At 39.4% G+C, this 21502-nt stretch overlaps 1 protein-coding gene and 1 pseudogene across 4 annotated transcripts in view; one reads left to right on the top strand and one right to left on the bottom strand.

Moving 5' to 3' along the window:
* The window catches only part of P4HA1 (prolyl 4-hydroxylase subunit alpha 1), a 69277-nt gene that overhangs the window by 19725 nt on the left and 28050 nt on the right, over nt 1-21502 (top strand). For all 4 annotated transcript variants that reach the window (XM_069068204.1, XM_069068202.1, XM_069068203.1 and 1 more), the window contains 3 exons: nt 526-622; nt 1848-1999; nt 11175-11312. In XM_069068204.1, coding sequence (XP_068924305.1) covers nt 526-622; nt 1848-1999; nt 11175-11312 — 387 coding nt within the window. The remainder of the gene's footprint in view (nt 1-525; nt 623-1847; nt 2000-11174; nt 11313-21502) is intronic.
* LOC138146383 (TOX high mobility group box family member 3-like) lies at nt 12562-20720 on the bottom strand (annotated as a pseudogene).

Here is a 21502-nt window from a genome sequence, read left to right as displayed (position 1 = left end):
TGTAAGACGGGAATAATGCCTGAAACGTTGTCTAATATCGTTGTTGTGAAGAAAGTGCTCTGCAAACCTCAGAATGCTTTACAAATGTTTGTCATCACCTACTGTGACCATTTCTTGAGCAAATATCAGTTGTGAAGTACCATAAGTGTATTCTCTTTTGGATTAAAAAATTAAAACCTAAGTTTTTTTTTTTTAAGTATGGAGTTTTAATTCTGGACAATGAAATGTGAATATGGAGTTTTTTTTTTCTTTAAAATTTCTAGCTGAAAAGACAATTTGATAACCCAACTGAAGCTTGGAAAATTTAGTAGCTTAAAAATTAGAAATTGAACACATGTTCAAGGAAATTTTTGGCTACATCTTCTTGTTTACCAGAAAAACATCTGGTAGAACAAGATTCTTTCCAGTTCTCGATTCTTTTCCAGTTAAATTCTATAACAGAATTCTCCATGTGTTTACCACTTTTCAAAATTTTAAAGATTAGAGAAAATTGATAATATCACTCTTAAAATTTCTCCTGTTTAGGTCATATGACAGATCTAATCCACACTGAGAAAGACCTGGTAACGTCCCTGAAAGACTATATTAAAGCTGAGGAGGTCAAATTGGAACAAGTGAAAAAGTAAGTAGCAGGTTTCACAAATGTGCTTTGGTGGGGACAGTTGCAAGGATGTGTGAGGGATACATCCAGGGTACCTAGACCTCAAATGTTCCTTTGGAAAGGGAAGCCCAGGGGATAGCCTTTGGAAAGGATGAGGTCCTAGCCAGGCCTGGAGTAAGGCATGGGGGGAGGGAAGCAGCACACAAGGACAAGGGCTGAGCTAGCCATAGGGACTGGGGCTGGGACGGTGGGTGTTTTGGACAGTACTATCAGAAGAGAGATCAGAGATAGGCCAGCCCAGCCACTTGGGCAGAGATAGAATATAAAAGTCTATCAAAAAATGAGAATAAGATTAGTTAATAATACTAATAATGATGATATATAGCAGCATTACACTGGGGATGGACAGTTAGCCTTGGAGACACAAAGATCCAGGTTCTAGTCCTGCCTTGGACATGAGCTAGCTGAGTGACTGGCCAAGTTATTTAACATCTCAGTGTCCAAGACAACTCTTGAGACAGAAAGTTACAGATGAGTTCCATGAAGGGAATTTTCCCTCGACTTCCCCTCACCAATGAAATCACAGGTCTGGACCAAATCAAAAAATGATATTTCTTCGTAGAATCTCATTTGAGCCTCAGAACCCTGTAAAGATCAGTATTATTATTCCCATTTTACAGAGGCTCAGAAATAAAGTCGGCTTGCTGTTACCATCAGAAGTGGGGTTCAAACCTAAATCTTGACTCCAAGTTCTCCATGCTGCCTGCTGCATTTATAACAAGTCATAAAGCTTAAATTCCAAGTGACTCAGTCAATCTTTAACAAAGTCCTCCCTGGCAACTTTATTTGACAAGTCGGATAAACACAATTTGAGTGGAGCAAACTGAGTTACAAAGTAATTTCTTGAGCTTAAGGACAAGCAATAAAATTTATTTTTAGACAGGTACTTACATGGACCCTTTCAGAATAAACTTTCTGAGATAGTGGGAGGTGCTAAGTCACATTGTACCCATATGGGACATCTCAAACTGAGGATCAAAATAGGCAGCTGCATTCTCTTGGTGTGTAGGTACACAGGCAAGTCAGGAGATCACATCCACCACTAAATTTTAGATTATTGAAAGCATCAAATCTCGTGTGTGTGTGTGTGTGTGTGTGTGTGCACGTACGTGTGTGCATGCCTTGTGTTTAAAAAGATTTCCTTTTTAATTGATACCTATTTGATTCATTTGTTTTGTATGTTTAGATGGGCAGAGAAGTTAGATCAGCTAACCAGCACAGCTACAAAGGACCCAGAGGGGTTCCTGGGACATCCTGTAAATGCATTCAAGCTAATGAAACGACTGAACACTGAGTGGGGTGAACTGGAGAATCTGGTCCTTAAAGACATGTCAGATGGTGAGTCTGAAGGGGTGATTGCTAAGACTAAGGATAGTTAATCCTGAGGCACAGAGTGTTTTGTACAGAAACTGAAATATTAACCAGGTATGCTTTATCTGTGATCTCAATTTTTTTTTCTGCCAATAAAGCACCAAGACTTGGCTAGCCAGCCTGGTGCCATGTTCTTGCTGCCATCATCCTCGATTGCAAGAGGAAGGATTCAGCTTTTTTGTTGGTTGATTGGTTCTCTTTTGCTTTGTTCTCTGAAAAAAGAACATAATGCTGCTTAGTTTTTTTTCCATTAGAAGTAGTATAGGAAAATATATCAGGGAATTAGAACAAATCATAAATCAAATGGAAAAAGTTATGTTAGAGGTCTTATTTAATTAATCCTAGTTTTTCATGTAAGCTATCAGGAATTTAGACTTTCTTCTTGGATATCCTTCTTCACCTAATTGGTGCTCTTCACAATCTTGTCTAGGTTCAGCTAGCTTGGTCTTGTCTGAGTTGGATGAAAAGTTTGACTCCAGTCTCTAGATGATAGATTTGGCTTGGTGGCTTAGCTCCTTCAGAATCTGCTTTTCTAATCATAGCTCTGGGTGGGGGAGCCAATTTATATGAATTCCTTTTTTTCCTTACACATGACAGATTGGTCTTTTGGATTTATGACCTTGAAGGAACTTAGCCGTTGGTTTATGGGAGAAGTCTTACCTAGGCATCTAAGTCCTTGTCTATCTAGACTCCCAAGATTTCTCCCCCTTCATGTGTCTTCAGACCATAAGAAGCTTTGGAGTTGCCTCCATCACCTTCTTAAGGATCTGGATGCTTCATATTTTGGAAGTGCTCTCTTCTCCCATATCCCCTGTCCTAGTTGGTTTGCCCAAAATAAATTCCCCAGTGGGATTGTTCTGGTGGGTTTAGAGGTGTGTGTGTGTGTGTGTGTGTGTGTGTGTGTGTGTATTCTTTGGCATCTGGACTCATTCTTGTTGTGTTGTGTCCTGGGACTGTGAGACTACATCTCAGTGATTTCATCCTTTAGCTTAGTATCTCCAAGACTTTCTCCTCTGCTTTCCCCTTTAGTCTGATTCTATACCCTCCATTATATTCTATACCTTCCCTGACTTCCAGCTCATTAGGAAATCAGACATGATATAGTCATATCCTTAGGGGCAATGAACAATAATATGTCACTGTCCCTGGCCAAGTTCCTTACTTCAGTAATCTTCTTTTCAGATTGCTACCTCATTGCTCACTCCTAGAAGAGAGGTTTACTTGGGTACAGGTTCAAAATTAAAGAAATTATTTAACCTCTTAACAGTGACAACACATCTTGTCTTTCTTTTCCCTCATCCCCCAATTGAATATGATGCCACATTTGATACATTTGAGTTTTTTAGTTAAAAAAAATGCAGTGACTTTTGTCTTTGGAATTTTTTGCTTACGACTGGAAGCAGTGGCAAAGAAGTTAAGGCTTTGAAAGCTATCCAGTTCCAGTCCTGATTACTTGACAAATAATAATTTAATGGTAATAGTTCTAATTAGGCTCCTCTGTTAAAGATGAAGGTGTTTTGTTTTAAGTACAAACATTCTGAGTATGACTATTTCTAATCAGCTGTTCTGCTGGAATACAGTTGCTAAGTAAATGCTTGTTAAATGAATTAATTTAGAAGTTCACGAATTTATTATACTATCATGACTTCTCCCTTCCCAAATAATTTTCAAAAAAGTGGCTGGCAAAATATTAAGGATCAAAAACAATTAAAAGGAGAACAGGAATGGAAAAAAGTAGCAAAGATATTTATAAATTTGAGTTGCCTTGAATATATTTTGATGACCAACTTTGTAAAATTTGATGTACTATGGGGTGGCCAGGTAGCACAGAGAGTAAGAGCACCAGCTCCAGTGTTGAGAAGACCTGGAGATCGAATCCCGGGCTCAGACACTTAGCACCCACCCAGAAACACCTGGCCGTGTAACCTTGAGCAAGTTACTTAACCCCAATTGCTTAGGGGCGGCCAGGTGGCTCAGCGAGTAAGAGCACTGGCTCCAGTGTCAGGATGACCTGGATCAAATCTGGGCTCAGATACTCAGCACCATACCCAGAAACAACTGGCCGTGTAACCGTGAGCAAGTTACTTAACCCCAATTGCTTTAAAAAAAAAATTTGATGTACTGCCCTGACCCACTGAGGTACAGTGCATTAATTTAAAAAAATTGTTGAAATACTGACAATCACAAGGAATCAAAGCTAATTGTTGTGTTGTGTCCTGGAGTTAAAAAAAAAGCTGAAGTTAAGCCTCTGAAGAGCTGAGGGTATAGTTTTATCAGGAAAAAAAAAAAAACAACCCACAGCTTTAAAGTCAGTGTATGTAATATTCTAATCTGATATAATTCTCCCCCCTCCAAATTTTAGGAATTGTTAGTATCAATCTTCTCAGACTGAGCAACAGCCAGTGTTGAAAATGTAGAAACAAAATTATCCATATGGAAAAGAAGTGATCAAGAAATGGAGTGTGTCACTTCTCAGGAGGTTTGTAGGATCCTTTCTCATCCGTCCCCTGCATTTGGAATGAGGCCCATCATCTTTTGATCAGATATTTCTTTGATAAACTTTTTTCCTTACTACATTTTGACCCCATGGCTGAATGGAAACTTCCCTCTCCAAAGTTATCTGTGATCTCTTAATGACCAAATTCAGTGGCCCTTTGTCAGTTCTCATCCTCTCTGGTGTTGTGGACCTCTGGCTTTTCTCTGGGCTTTTGTGACATTGCTTTTTCTTTGTTTTCCTTCTGGCTTCTTGACTGCTTCTGTTTCATCTTCTTTATTGAATCATCACTCATTTTATGAACTGCAGTTTTGGACATAATCTCAAATACCAGTCCTGAGCAATTTTTCTTCTCTTTATCTGTACTCAGCGACTTCTCTAGCTCCAATGGACTCAATTATCTCTACATAGAGTAGTGTCTTTCAGATTACCTATGCAGTCTTATCTGTTCCTGAGTCTTGGTTCTGCATTATCAAATACCTATTGAATATTTTGAACTTGGATGTCCCATAGGCATTTTTCTTCAGTACTACCCAGAACAACTTCTCTCAGAACCTCCTCACCTTGGAACATCCATCTTCCCCTGCAGCCTTTTCCCCTGGGAGCATTCTTCTTCCTTCTCCCATTGGTGAGCTCCTTTCAGGTCCTTCATTATAGGGAGGGACCCAGGCCAGCCACTGTTCTACATTTCTCTACCTGGTCTCCTTATTTTCTGGTTTTTGCCACTGTGCTTCAGCTGCTGTCTCACCCCGTAACTTTCCTCAGTGCCTGGAGCCTTCTCACCTTGGAATATGCCTCCACTCTTCTCCCACTGGTGAGTTCCTCCAGGGGCCTCCATTTTGGGGAGGGTCCCAGGCCAGCCAAACTACATTCTCTACATGGCTCTGGATTGAGCTCTTGGAGTGATTTAAGGCTGAGGCTTGACAGGGCACAATTGGAAAAATTATGAAGAGTCTCAGGACTCAAAAGAAGAGAACAGTGTGGAGTTGAGATAGCTTGGGTGAGAATTGAAGGAGAAAGGGGTTGGAGTGTGGATGAAAAGTAGGGCTTAGGAAAGGAAGGTAGCAAGAGAGTGGAAATCCAGTACATAATGATCGGACAAGGAGATTTCAGAATTCTTCAACATGGAGATAGTACATTTTTGGGTGGCAAGATCAATGGTATGTTTCAGATACTTAATACCAGAATCATGTAGAAAATTGAGTTCAGCTCATGCCTTAGGAAGCTAAAGCCTCTGTGGAAAAAGATCTGAGCTCTCTATGAAGTGCTGGTCAGATGATTACAAAAGTTTCACAAATAATAAAGAGAATTGTGGAGTATAAGCAAGTACAAGACAAGATATTTCTTAAAAGGTAAGGTGTCACTCACCATGTAATGATCTATTCACAAATCGAAGTAGTTGTTTATGGGATTATTTGATGTTGATCTGTAGGAAGTAACACTGAAATGCTGACAGAAATTTATTTTGGTTTAAGGAGTAAGACTGAATGATTTAGAAGTCCTTTAAAATGTTAGTCTCAATGATTTAAAGTGAAGTTATGTCCCATAATGTTATTATAAACATTCAGTCAGCTAATTTCCTTTTTTTTTCTTAAAGATTGCAGTTCTCATGCTTTGTTATAGAAAAACACATTTTGAGGTTTTCCCCCTACCCTCCACATGGAATTTTTTACATGTTCAGTAGTTGGTTTTTCAAACTGAACATATTTCATTTGACTTTAGACCTCTTTGAAGTAGATGATGACTTAGGGGGGTGTCTACCCCCAATCATGTGAAGACTTCCCCCAGTGGAATGGGTAGATGAGAACATTTTGTTCCAGTGCCCATTAAGGTGGCTGAAGCAGGTGCTATGGAGTGCTTAGAGCTTGGTCAGACATCAAAGACTCCAAGGTCATCCCCTGCATCCTGGACCATTGCCAGTCTTCCTGATTTTGATGACTCTGGAAGAGAGAGTAAAGCTGATGGCTTTGTGCAGCTTTACTTTACTTAGATCTAATTCATGAGCAAGTCAAGACATCATCGATGTCTTTGGTCCTCTTCAAAAATGAAAGTCAAGAAGAAATCATTCCCATATCAAGGGGCATATACTTTTCCCCTAATTCTTTGCTCCCACAAAAAGTGGTACTCTAAATATTCTGGTGTAGTTGGGGTCTGATTTTTTGTTACTGGCTTTCTTGAGGTAGGTACCCAGTAGTGGAATCTTTGGATTTAAAGGTGTGGACATTTTAATCACTCTCTTTGTATAATTCCAGATTGCTTTCCAGGATGGTAGTACTAGTCTAGAGCTCCACCAATCACTGTATATCTATCTTCCCATAATCCTCGTCTTTTGTCATCTTTGCCAATTTGCTGAGTGTGAGGAAGAACTTCAGTTTTGTTTGATTTGCACTTATTTCTGTTGTTATTAAGTGATTTAGATCATTCTTTCATAGGATTGTTAACAGTTGGCAGTCTTCCCTTGAGGAACATTTGTTAATATCCTTTGGCCACTTATCTCTTGTGGAATGCTTTTGATCTTATATAAGACAGCTAACAGAAACCCATATCTTTGGATATCAGAATCTTTTTAAAGACTTTTTTTTACTTGTCGAATGCCTGAAATCAAATCATGCCTAAAAACAACACTACTAAAGAACCTAAAAACATTTTATTTTGAAGTCCAGATCTTATCTTGCCTAGCTAACTTCAAGCTGTCCCGAAAACCCTGTTGCCACAGAATCATGCAATTTGGGAGCTGGAAGAGACCTCAGTGACCACATAGTCCAACACATACATGAAAGGAACACTTACTACTATAGCAAACCTGACATATGGTGGTCTGCCCCTCTTCTTGAAGACCTTCATTGTAAGGGAGCCCAGCCCCTCTTAAGGCAGTCCATTGCCCTTTTGGAAAGCTCTAATTGTTAGGAATTCTTCCTGACATTAAGCTTTAATTTGCATCTTTATGACTTCCATCCATTATTCTTGGTTCAGCCCTCAGGGACCAAAGATAATATACCTAATCCTTCTTCTGTGTAACAACCCCTCTTTATATTTAAACACAATGATCATGCCACCCCCCCTTCTCTTCTTCAGACTAAGTATCTCCAGTTGTCTCCACCCCTCTTCATATGACATAAACCTCAAGGCCCTTCTCACCCTTTGGACATCATGCCATCCTTTGGACATTCCCCAGTTTATAAATCAGTATTTTTCCTTAAACTGGTATCCAGAATTAAACACAGTACTCCAGATATGGTCTAGTTAGGTCAGGAGTATACTTGGATATTCTTGTAAACTCTTCTCTGGGATAGTTTCTGGAAGCCATACATTTCTTAATGCGGACCAACATTACATTAGGTTTTTGGGCTACCATGTTGTACTCCTGACTCATAGTGAGCTTGCAGTCCATTAAAGCCCACAGATCTTTTTTTCTTTTCTTTTTTTTAATGTCTTTTTTTTTTTGGAGTGGGGAAGACAGGGCAATTGGGATTAAGTGACTTGCTCAAGGTCACACATTTAGTAAGTGCTAAGTGTCTGAGGCCGGATTTGAACTTGGGTCCTCCTGACTCCAGGGCCGATGCTCTATTCACTGCACCACCTAGTTGCCCCAGATCTTTTTTCTTAAAGAACTAACCAAACTTTCTCCATCCTGTTCTTGTGAAGTTGTTTTTTTTAAACCCAAGTGTTAAGAGTTCACATTTATCACTTATTAAATTACAAGCTATTATTAGATTTAGTCCAGTGAATCTTTTTAGGTCCTGACTCACCCATTGTGTTAGCTAACCTTCCCAGAAATCTATGACTATATGTGAGTCGGGGAAAAAATGAAAGCAGTGTAGAGATAGGCACAGATCCCTTGAATCCTCCCCTGGAGACCTCCTGTCACATTGACAGAGACATTCATGGCTGTTCTTTGAATCTGGCAATTCAAGTCAGTTCTGAATCTCTAAAATTGTATTATCATCTGGCCCACAACTCTCCATTTTCTCTATGAGAAAATGCTTTTATATGTATTATAAGAATATTACAAATATATAAGAAGATACTTTTATCAAATTCTTTCCTAAAATCTAGGGGAACTATATAGTATTTCTCTAATGTATGAAGTTTAGTAACTCTTAAAAGGGAAACACAATTTCCTTGTCTAGCATGACCTTTTTTTTAAGCATGATTTATTCTTGATGCTGACTTGACAATTTATAATCACTGTTTCCCTTTCTAGATGTCCATTAACTATCTCTTTAATATTCTAGTCTGGAATTTTTTCCAGAAATAGAGAATAGGCTTATTGACCTATAGTTTATATACTCTGTTCTCTTCCTCTTTTTTTGAAAATCAGGACAAGAATTGCCCTTTCATATTCCCTTTACAGTACCTCTCTTATTTTCCATGATGCTTCATATATTACTGACAGTGGCCTAGCAGTCACATCTGCCAGTTGTTTCAGGATATACTTCATCTGGGACAGCTGACTTGAATCCATCAAGGACAACCAGACGTTCTTGTTCCTTTGCTTTCCTTATCTTGGCTCTCAGTTACTTGCTAGCAATTTTTTGTTCTCTCATTTCTGGTGCAAAGGTCTTCTTGATAGAGAAAAACCAGTTATTAGAGTCCAGTTCCTCCCTGCTCTAAACAAAGGCTCTGTCCATCTTCTGTGATAGTCCTTTTTCTCTCAATATTGCTAAAAACAAAAACAAACCAGCAGTTGTGAGCTTCCTGCCACTGCCAGTCTCAGTTCACCACAAGTTTTAACACTTATGGAATTAATTTTTAGAGGTTTGTGCCTTGTTCTTATACCAGCCTCTTTAACCTTGTTTAAGGTTTAAGAGGCTTCCATCTTGTGTACATTTCTTTGTAAGATATAGGTTAGTTGGCAAAATTTCTTCTGAATCCATAGTAGTCTTTTCAGGCATTTTTCATTTTTCTTCCTCATTCAAATTGTTTCTGTGTCCTCAGAATTTCATTCTTGAGGATTTCTTACCCCTTCTGGGCCGATTTTCTCCTATGCAGTTCTAACAGTCTTCCCTCTCCCTTTGAAATCTCTTTTTTTCCAAATCAAGCTTCCTTGTCAGACTACCACAAGATTTCCTCTGTCACTCCCCTTCTTTCCCCTTCTCTTACCACTTCTGCTTCAGCAATTTTCCCCTATTAGTGAGAATTAGCTCCAGAATAGGATTGCCCCTTGTTGGCTCCCTGCACATTTTGGAGAATGAAATTGTCATTGTCAGGTTAAGAAGTCATTAACTGCTCTTACTTAGAGAAGGAGAGGGGAGAACAGGTGCTTGAATAATTGAGATTTCCAGTCACTGCTGTTTCGTGACTTATGATCTGTTTCGTGGCTTATCATCTGTTTCCCCAAATGTCTCATCTGTTTTCCTCTTTTTTGTTTTTGGTGGGCAATTGTTTTCAGTCGTGTCCAACTCTTTGTAACCCCATTTGGGGTTTTCTTAGCAATGATACTGGAAGGGTTTGCCATTTCCTTCTTCAGTTCATTTTACAGATGAGGAAACAGAGGCAAACAGGGCTAAATGACTTGCCTAGGGTCATGGAATTAGTGAATGTCTGAGACCAGATTTGAGCACAGGAAGATGAGTCTTTCTGACCATTCCTGGCGCTGTATCCACTGTGCTACCTAGTCTTGATCTTTAGGCTACTCCATAACAAAAACTGTTTCTCCCTCTGACTTTCACCCAAATATTCTCCACATGTATTTTTCCTCCTCTGGTTTCTGGATTTCCTTACATAAATATACTTTCCTAATATATAATCTTCCATTCTCTATTCCCTTTCTTTTGAATAAGGAATGCTTATTTAGGGCCATATTTAGTCATGGGTTTCATCCTATCACTAAAGTCTAAGTGATACCTATGAAGTCAAATTTGTCTCCTTGATTTTGGTCTTCTGCTTTCATTTCTGTATATAGATGTTTGAAGTCAGGTGTCTTACTTCTGTCAGGCTTCTTTCTTGGATTTCTTCTTTTCCTCCTGTGAACCTATGGACATCTCGAAGGCTGTTCTTCCTTAACTGTAGCTATGTAGGACATAAACAGGCAGTCTTCTTCCTCCCTACTTCTTTTTAGCTTAAAGCCCTTTCATTTATTAAAATTTGTTAATAGAGGGGCGGCCAGGTGACTCAGCCAGTAAGAACACTGGCTCCAGTGTTGGGATGACCTGGAGATCGAATCTCGGGCTCAGACACTCAGCACCACACCCAGAAATAACTGGCCATGTAACCTTAAGCAAGTTACTTAACCCCGGTTGCTTAAAAAAAAAAATTTGTTAATAGACCAAAGAGTTTTTAACTTAAAAACCACAAATTTGTTTATCCTTCATAAATCCCTTATGATAGTGCTTCCTGTTTTCTTGCCAAGCAATGTAATCATCAATTCCCCAGTACTGAATTTTGAGCCTGTTTTTATCCCAGTTATAGGTGCTGATATGGAAGAGACCGAGATTTGCCTCTGCATTCTTTATTAAACGTACTACAGAATTTTGATCAGATGGAATCACTTTCAGTAATTGAGTTCTTAACAAATACAAAGACTCTTTATTCTTTTATCTGTAACAATAGTTTTGATGGTCTTTCTTTACAGATCTATGTGCAAACTCTGAAATGATGAACTAAATAGAATCTGGAGGCTTAATTCTTCTGTCTTTCTTTTTACAGGCTTCATTTCCAACTTGACCATTCAGAGACAGTATTTCCCAAATGATGAAGATCAGACTGGGGCAGCCAAAGCCTTGTTGCGTCTCCAGGACACCTACAATTTGGATACAGATACCATCTCAAAGGGTAATCTTCCAGGTAAGATGAGCTTGTGCTTCTGCAAAATACCTGTCACTGGGCTGATTTGCTCAGTCCATTAGTACTCTGACAATGTGAAGAGCTTTTGTATTTTCAGATCTATAATTGATAGCATAACTGGTAGTCTTGAGGCCTGAAATAGCCTTCCTTTTTCTAGCACTTGATAGGTCAGCTGCATACTAGAAACTGACCTTGGAAGGCAAAATTGGTTTAAAGAAGTAAGAAAAAAGAACTTTTCCAGAATATTATTTTTCTTCTTAGTTTTCCTGCTTTGTATAGAAAATTTCTAGAAAGTTGGCTATTATAATACATATATACCATGTTTCAAGACGGGACATGTGGCGGATATACACAATCAGATTTTTAAAAAAGTATTCTGCGTTGTGCAGGATATCCTGCTTTTTTACTCATTTCTGGCAAAGGCCTCTATCCCCTTCAGCTGCCAGGCCGAGCCTGGGATATGAAGTCTCACTTTGCCACCATTCTGTGCTTATGGGGGTTTCCTTGGTTCTATTGCTTAGAGAAATAGGAAATTATACCTGCTGCTTCTGCTTAGATTAATACTAAAGTGACCTTTTGAACTGGCTGATTTTGTAATTTGAAAAGAACAGCAGAACTAGTTTTTTTCCCAGTTGAAAAAATTGAGGTTATTTGCTGTGAACTTCCTCTTCCCCCCTCCCCCCTATCCTATCACTCAAATGCCTTCTGATACTCTCCTCCATCTCACATGATGAAGTTGGCTTCCTCCTTAGCAAGGCCAACCCCTCTCACTGGCCAAGTGATCCCTTTCCATCTCATCTCCTACAACAGATCCCCCCCATTCGCTGTCATCCCTACTCTTGTACTTATTTTCAATCTCTCTCTCTCTCTACTAGCTCTTTTTCTACTACCTACAAACATACATGCCCATGTCTCCCCATGCTGAAAAAACCCTCACTTAATCCTTCCATCCCTGCTAACTATTGTCCTCTGTCTTTTCTGCCCTAAAATCCTGTGAAAGGCCATCTACAATGAGTGCCCCCACTTTTTCTCCTCTTAACCCTTTTTATTCTGGCTTCTGACCTTATCATTCTACCAAAACTGCTCTTTCTAAAGTTACTCAAGGTCTTTTAGTTGCCAAGACCACTGGTCTTTTCTCTATCCTCATTCTCCTTGACCTCTCTGCAGCCTTTGACACTGCTGATCACTCTTTCATGCTTGATACTCTCTTCTGCCTAGGTTTTCAGGACACTGTGCTCTCCTGGTTCTCCTAGGCCTCTGACTGTTCCTCCTTGTCTTCTTTCATTGTTTTCTCTTCCAGATCACTTCCTCTAATCCTAGTGTCCATCAGGGTTCTGTCCTGTGTCCTCTTCTCTTTTTTCTCTACACTGTTCCCCTTGGTTATCTCATCTGCTCCAATGGATGTAATTACCATCTCTGTACTGATGATTCTCAAATCTACCTTTCCTGTCCCAATCCCTGCTGACTTTGAATCTTGTATCTCCAACTGCCTTTCAGGCATCTCAAACTGGATTTTCAATGGACATCATAAACTCAACATGTCCAAAATGGAACTCACTATGCTTCCCCCTAAGACCTTCCCTTTCACTATAAAACAACACCATTGCCCAAGTCCCTCAGGCCCCCAACTGAGGAGTCATCCTGGATTCCTCACTATCTCTCACTCTTCCCTTCCCCCTCACCCCAGTATCCAAGCTATTGCAAAGGGCTGCCATTTTTACCTTGCAGTATCTTTCATATATGCCTCCTTTCCTCCTCCAACACTGCCACCACCCTGGTACAGACCCTTATCCCCTCACATCTGGACTGCTGCAATGGCTTGCTGGTAGGTCAGCCTGCTACAAACCTCTTCTCAATCCAGTCCTTTCTCCATTCAGCCACTCAAGTGGTTTTCCTAAAGTGTAGCTCTGACCATGTCATTCCCTACTTAAACTTCAGGGGCTGTCTCTTGCTTCTAGGGGCAAAACCAAAATGCTCTGCTGGGCATTCAGAGTCCTTCCTAAACCTCCTACCTGTCTTATACTTGATTCCCCTACTCTACAACTTTACTGTTGATTCTATCCACTGACAGCTTATAAACCTTCCTTATCTTAGTGATATATTACTGAGGCTTTTCTGATTTAGAGAACTTTAACTCATTACTGAAGTTCATCCTTTTTGAGAAAGTCAGTTGTTTTTATTTGAGAAACATTAAAAAAAAATTTGTACTTTTAGGTTACTTATTTTTCTATAATATTTTGTATTGTAATCTTAACATCCAAAAGAAATATTATTAAGCAGGATGAAATTTCTAAAGTTAAAATCATTTAAATTTTTACTGAGGGAAAAATACAGTTTTAACCATAGGAACAAGAACATTCATTTGTCCTTTGTCCCATTCCGAATCCAGTGGTGTACTCTTGTCTTTCCTTTTAATATGATTTCAACCAATAGGTTTTTATTTCTTTTAACCTTGATTTTGCATCATTTTATATATTTAATTTCCAGTGTTTTTACACTTTTTACTTTGGCATTTTTTATGGTGCCATGATATTAATATATTTCATTGGATCTGTGATCTTAAAAATATGGGTATTCCATCCAGTAGTGCCCATTGCTACTCATCTGTTGTGTCTTCTTGGGTGACTCGTATTCATATCCTTTTTCCACAGGGGTCTGCTCAACATACTGGGAGCTTCTAGATTGCTTGGCACTGAATGGACACTGGTGGAAGACATAGGCTGCCCATCAGTCATCCATTGCTTCTACTATCTGTCTAGCTCTGTTCCTTTTCTGGTCATCCATCTCTGGTATTTTTTATGCTACTTCCCCTGCATGTTTCTTTATTGGTAATAGGCTGTAATTTGTTTGCTCCTACTGGGTACCTCTTTACCTATTGCTCTTTGGATGACCTGTGGTTTCAGAGATGGTGATTCCATGATTTACAGCTGTATAGTTTCACTGGAAAGATTACTCAAATAGATCAATTAATTTGGGAGTTCCTGCCAGTAATCTAGATATCCCCATTCACATCTAGGTTCAAGTCTTCTCGAAAGTTTGCTATAAGGAGGCCTTCCTTGTTTTCTTTTGCCATTGGGGGAAAGGAAGGGAGCCACCTGCTTGTCCACCTGTCATCCTTCATTCTTGCCACTTGCACAGGGCATCTTTTCTTCCTTGATGATATTTTTACTCTTGTTTTTCACAGGAGTTCCTTGTCAGTTCTGTGTTTCAATTCACTCACATCCATCATATTCGTCTCCATTATTCTCTTTGTGATATTCACTTTTAATTCTTCAGAGGTAGTTGTATTCTGTGTCTCATTGCTATATAGTAAAATTGGTGGAATGTTAGTATTGAAAAGATGGACCCTCGTGGAAAGCCTGGGGTCAGGAAAGGAGCTTTGCCCTTTCCCCAGGATAATCCAAACCACTTTCTTTCTCTTTGTTTTAGGGCCCAATTCATTGTCCAACATCAGATTCTATCAAGGAGAAATGTACTGATGAGCCAGATCTATGGGTCATATATACAATTGTATATCTGGACAGCAGGCTTTCTTCACCCACTTGGTTTATTCTTTATGAATAGTTAGTTTGAACTTGTGAGAATATAGAATTCTTTTAGGTGGTTCTGCAACATTCTGGGGCTTCATTTAGTTAATATAATGTTAACCACAGACAGGCATTTCTAGAAGAGCTCACCCCATAGGCAATCCCTCTTCAATCTGGATTCTCTGCTGAACATCCTGTACTATGTCAGGTGACTTTGGCAAGGAAATGTCTTAGTCTTTATTTTTTATGCTTTGCTGTATATTAATATTCAGTGTCATTGAACAAGTTTATCTGTTACCTTTTAAGCAATCTCACTATGCATGGGAGACTAGCTAGAAGAGGAGAGCCTATAAAGAGGTAGCATTTTGCTGTAGAGAAGCGAATGCTTGTTACTATTCCCTGCACAATAAGCACAGTATATGCTTGTGTTTTCTTTACCTTTCAGTCAGTTGTGTGACTATAAAGTTCTGTTTCGCTATAGGCTATCATTTAGGAAAGATTGCCTCTTCCCTTTTCATACCTTCATGAAAGATTCACCCAATGCATGTGCAGATTATTCTCTTAAAAAATTTGCAGAGGTGGGAAAGTAGGCATATGGATTGATAGCTCTGGTATTTTCTCTGATGTCCTTTTTGATAATAGGGTCCATGGTTTTTTTCTAAGCCTTTGACATATTTTACTCTTTCTTATATCTTGAGAATTAATCCATCAGTGTCCTCAAAATTGTGTTGCCTCTAGCATGAACCCCTTCTATCTTGCCTGTACTTTTTCCCACCTTTGTTTTCTTCAGAGCTATTTTTACTTCTCATGCAACACATCAGGGATGTTAGGGTCCAAATATGGGTGTTTCCACTGTCATTGATAGAGAAGTTTGTTGTAGAACTCTCTCTATAATATCTTTTCAATTTATTTTGTTCATTGTTCTTTTTCTCGTTTTGTTTTTAAATGTCCTTGAGATGTCCTGCCTTAGTTAGATCTCTTGTCAAACTTTTTTAGATGTTTTTTCTTCCAGACTTCTCATTGTTTGAGGTACTACAGTTCATAATATTTCACCATTCTCCTGGGTAATATTTCACAAATTAATTTGTATTCTTGTGGTTTCCTCGACTGCCAAATCTATCTGCCTGGTAAGGGAGAGCAAGTATATGATAGCTGATGAGATTTCTAAGCTATATTTGATAACTGATGGGATTTCTAAGCTATATTTGTCTCATTGTGGCAATTGGTATACATCTGTTAAATTTCTTTAGGAAATGATGATAAATAAAAATTCTTTTTATCCGTTTTTGTATGTGTCAATAGGTTGGAGTGTGTTAGTAGCTTTGGAGTTGTTCAATTGCAAATCATTGTTTTATTTTAGAAATAATTTTAGAAATAATTATTTTATTTATATATTTTTTTTGCTCTTTGGAGGGCAGTTGGGGTTAAGTGACTTGCCCAAGGTCACATGACTATTGTGTGTGTGTGTGTGTGTGTGTGTGTGTGTGTGTGTGTGTGTGTGTGTGTAAGTGTCTGAGGCTGGATCCGAACCTAGGTCCTCCTGACTCCAGGGCTGGTGCTCTATTCATTGCGCCACCTAGCTGACCCTATTTATATTCTTTTAATATTGGTATGTATATTGGGCTCTTCTAATTTAATAGTCTGACTATGTGCAGCTGATTTAGAAATGATTCTGACAGTTGTTTCTTGTCTGCCAAAATTAAACTAATTATAATTAACTTCCTTGTTTGTGATATTATTTGGTACTCACCATGCTCATTGCCTCCTGACAATCTTCCAGAAGAATGTAGTCATGTTATATGTGTAACATTTTTTGTAATAATCTTTAATATAATAATCTTATAAGCCTTTTACTAAACTCTTGTTTCTTACTCTTGAATTGTGTTTGTGAACATCTTGCACAGTTTTCTGTTTTACATGTCTTTGCATTTAAGTCACCATATTGAAGTTTATGTTGATTTAATTTGGAAAGTCTCAATGAGGGCTTTGTTCTTTGATGCCTTTTGTTTTTATACCATATTCATTTTCCAGTATATTCTGAATGGGTTTTTTGAAGAATTTCTCCATCTGCTGACCTCTTTGCAATAGATACTGCAATTAAGTCATAATGGTTATTTTGCAGATGTATGTTGTGGGTTCATCAGGATGAAATGACCAGATGTCCCATGAAAAGTACCTTCTTGCTTTTGATGAATGAAAAGATAATTCCACCAACACCTTTATTTTTCCTGTATAAGGAAATGTGAAACATTCTTCTGTTTAGTCACAACTTTCTTTAGTCTTTCTTCTCATTTGATTTATGCTAAGAATGTAAAGACTAACATGATTGAGTTCCTTCATGTAACTGTTAAGACAGAAATCTTACATTTAGAATGCCAATAGGTAAATCAGTATTTATATGTGTTCTAAAAAGGAATTATTATCACTACCCTCTATTCCTCTTTCTCCTGCTCTGTCACTGTGAAAATATAAGGGAACTATGAAGGACAGATTTGTTTACTATTTTTCTTTATTTCATGGGTTGCCATGGCCAAAGAACTCTCACCAAGTGGCCTGCTAGGAAGCGATAAGCCTCTTTGTATTTATTTAGCTGGCCTGATCCTCTGAAAGTGGATGATTTGTGGCTAGGACCATACTTACAAGGTTCTTCCAGCATAGTGTAGCACTTGCTAAAGTTTACACTATGCTTGAAGAGCCTTTTAGAACTCAGAGCCACCCACACACCATCATGAGGCATTGGATTAGGAGTTTGTGGGGGCACATTAATGTACCTTAATTTATTCAGCTTTCCCCAATGGATGGGCCTGCACGTTGTTTTTGTCCCTGCCCCACCTCCATACAGATAGAGACTTTTGTACATAGGTCCTTTTCCCCTTTCAGTAATGTTCTTGGGATGTAATTCCAGTAATAGGTTTTGTGACAGTTACTATATATTGTTATGTTCTTCAAAATATTTGTATTTGCCTATAGTCTCCCCCCATTACAGCACCAAAATGAATTTTCATCACGTTCATATTTTGCTAATTTAATGACTAAAAGATAGTATAATATCTCAATTAAAATTTTTTCTTCATTTTGTCCTGCATTTATTAGACCATTGGATTCACATATTATAGGTAAAGCTTGAAGAAATTAAAAAGGCATCACCTAAAAGAGCACAGCTTTTCATTTCTTTAAAAACCAAATGATCTGTAGTTACTTAAAAGATGACACACAGCTATATTATAGTTGTTTATTGACTCTCTCAGGACCATTGATCTATCATGCACCCCTACCTAACCTGTCAACAATTTAAAGTTTTAGCCAAATATGATTTATCCTTACATCATCTCTTCCCAAATAAATGCAAATCAGTTTTGCAGCATTTGTCTTCAGAAGATTTGGACTAGTGATAATAATTTGAGTTTGTGTCTGGGCCTGTATTTGTGACTGGTGTTGCTGAGATGTTAGCTGGGGACTTCTAATGGCAGGAAAATGAGTTGTGAAGCTACAGGGGGTGTTGCCAAGGAGAAGCCTGAGACTGGTGCTGCATTTGTCGCATTTCCTGCTGCTGTATTTGTTGCAACTGAACATGCTGTAGCTCCTGCTGCATTTGGTGTTGATGGATTTCATGGATATATTGGTGCTGATGCAAATGCTGTTGCATGTTGTGTTGAAAATGTCGTTGTTGCATTTGTTATTAGATTTGCTGGTGCATCTTTTGTAGCTGCTGCAACTGTATGTGATACTGTTGGGTTTGCCCTGAGATGGTGTGGCAACCATAGCTGTTCCTATCCTGCTAATTAATGAGGCTGAAATGTTTGTTGGTGTGTTGGCTGCAGTGGTAGCGGTAGCTACAGTTTGATTCATTGGCAGCCTCCTGGTTAGTTCTTTAGGAGCAATTACCCTGGGAAGTGACTGTAGGCAAGTCTGACATTGGTGCATGTTGAGAAAGAGAAGGGAGGATGATAAATTAGTAGACACCAGAGCCTGCTGTAATTGTCTGTGCTTCCGCCATTCTGCAGCAGGCTTGGGAGCAAGACTTGCCTGATGTGCAGTGAGTGCCTTTAGCTATTCTTCCTGGGCAGCCTCAGTTTTCCTTTCACACCCCTGCTTTTGTCCTTCACGCAGGCTCTCCCTTGTTGGTGCTGCAGTTTTTGAGACTTCTCCAAAGGTTGCATTGGGGTTTTGACCTTTAATTGCTGCTTCTGTGTCAATGAAAATTAGGGCATAGTCTGACATTGGTTTCTTGTGGCTCATTGGGATTCTTCTTTTTCTTTGGAATTGTGGGCTTCTTGTCAATCTGGAGCAGCTCTTCTCTCTCCAATGACTCTTTCTCAAGGTCCTCTATGGCCTGTGACCAGCTTGTATTTTCCTTTGAAGCTTTTGGTGCAGGAGTTCTGACTTCACTGCTTTCCTTCTGTTCCATGCTTTGCTCCTTTTTGTCCCCAAAATAGGAGTGTATTGTTGGAATCTTCTGTCTGCTTTGTTTCCTTTGCCTGCTCATTTTGCCACTCAATTCCTTGACTTATGGGCTTTTTGCCGCCGTAGGACTCTGCCATCAGACAGGGGAGCTTTCCTCCCAAACGCTGGGGTTTTCTCAGCTGCTGGAGGTATTAGATAGGTGCCCTCTCTGAGGTCTCCACACGCTCTGGCAAGCTGGACACACACCCCAGAACCTCCACCCTAGACTGCAATCCAGATCCAAGCAGGTTAAAGCAAGAGCGATTACCCCTCAGACTGGTGCTTGGTCCCCCTACACTCTGCAGGCCAGGAGCTGAAGCCGCCACATGACGCCGGCCGACGTCTCAGCGGCTTCTCGTCCTGGGGTAAAAGCCACACACTCCCACTTACTGTTCCCAAAGTCCAGACTGTATTGACCTCTCACTTTGTCCTTTGTGTCTATGTGTTGATAAATCTGGAAACGGCCACAGCTGCTGCTGATCTAGAGTCCCTCTGGCTGGTGGCTGGTCAGGCCCGCCCTGGGCGTGGGGCTGCGCTCGGCCCCCAGAGCACTGTGCTGGATTCCTGCTGGCCTGCCGGGCTGTCCTCAGCAGGAGGTTAGCTTCTCTGTGTCATTTTGTGGGTTCTGCAGCTCCAAAGCTTGTTTAGAGTCCCCTTTTTACATGGATTGGGGAGGGTAGAAGCCGGAGTTGCGGGAAGGTCGTGCTTCTACTCCGCCAGCTTGGCTCCGCCAGCTTGGCTCTGCCCCCCCAATGACTCTTTCTCATCTGCATCATCTTCATTGATAGGGCTTGACAGGGAAGGAGTTACTGATTTGCTGGTGGGAGGTGAAGACAATGTGTGAGGCATAGAGAGGCCCCCTAAATTTAATCCCAGTTGGGCACTGAGCTGAGATTAGTGAATGGTTGTGAGGTGGGCAGCAAACACAATTCCAGAACAAGCATTATTATCATATGGACAGTAGACCTCACAGTCAATGGGTGAGCTTGATGAAATGGCAGGATGCTCCATATTCAATCCGCTGCCATGGAGTATACCATCCTGTTCCACATGGTTTCTTGATATTATAATAGAAGGAAGATTCAAGGAGAAAGTGAGGTGTAAATTAATTTCCTTGTGCCAGATGTGTATCACCAAGGTATTGAAAGGGTAACAGTACATATGACATGCCCTAAGTCTGATGCTGGAGGTGGAGTGGTTGGTAGGATTTTAAACTCTTCATCCCCAAAGCTCAGAGTATGGAATGTCTCACTGGCAGCAAGGAAGGCATCATTTGCTTTAGTCTTATGCATATTGTTGTTATTGTTTCCGAATACTGAGTCAGTTGGCACCAAGGCTATATTTTAAGGGAGGGAGTACGGGTGTTCTTCTGGACTTTGAAAGGTGCTCCTTTTTGCCCCATGGGTGGGGAACTTGCTGTAGGTGTAGTACTGTTCATGTGTGGTTATTATTAGTTGTATTTTTCCTTTCAAAAATTTTCTTGAGGTCCCTAGATCGGTTCTCCATTGGGAATGATGTATTACTTTTCAACTCCTTGTTAACTCTAAATGAGAGACCTTTATCAGATGTATTTATCACAAGTATTGTTTTCCAACCCATTTTCTCCCCTTATTTTAGAGGCAACGCCTTTTGTTCTAAAAGTCAGATCCATTGATTTTTTTTTTTGTATATTCAATAATTTCTCCAGTTTTTTGGTTAGTATCTTTTTTTTTCCACCACAGTTGACACAAGCTTCTTGAAGGCAGGGAGCAAAATCCATTGGTCTATTTGTCTTGTGCCTTGTACATAATAAGAGCTTAACTCATCCTTATATATAATATATATACATAATGTATAATAGATATAATATATAATATTATAATAATATATAATAGCTTTCTCATCCCTTTTCTCAGGTGAAAGTGAACGATCTTAAAACTAGATGTTTGGTAGTTAATATTTTGTTGCTGAATTCACTTCAATATCCTATAACCAAAAGATTAAAAAAGTAAAAGAAACTTCATTTTTAGGCTCAGAGGACACAATGATTTTCTTAATTTCTTTTAGAAAAGCCTTAGGTTCCCTGTAGGCTCCAGGAGTAGGGAATGACAAATGATAAACAATTAGCAAAATGAGTTTAGTTTCACTGTAAGACTCCTGCCGGCTCTTGATTTATCTCTTCCCTGGAAACAGATAATGTAATTGAACTTTATTTCTAGGTTTAAATAAACGAGAAACTGC

Source organism: Petaurus breviceps, unplaced genomic scaffold, assembly GCF_028583685.1.
Source record: "Petaurus breviceps papuanus isolate PSGF00001 unplaced genomic scaffold, PetGlider_PUasm1.0 90762, whole genome shotgun sequence".
NCBI lineage: Eukaryota > Metazoa > Chordata > Mammalia > Diprotodontia > Petauridae > Petaurus > Petaurus breviceps.
Note: the sequence above shows the minus strand (reverse complement) of the source record. Positions and strands in the feature narration are given on the sequence as shown.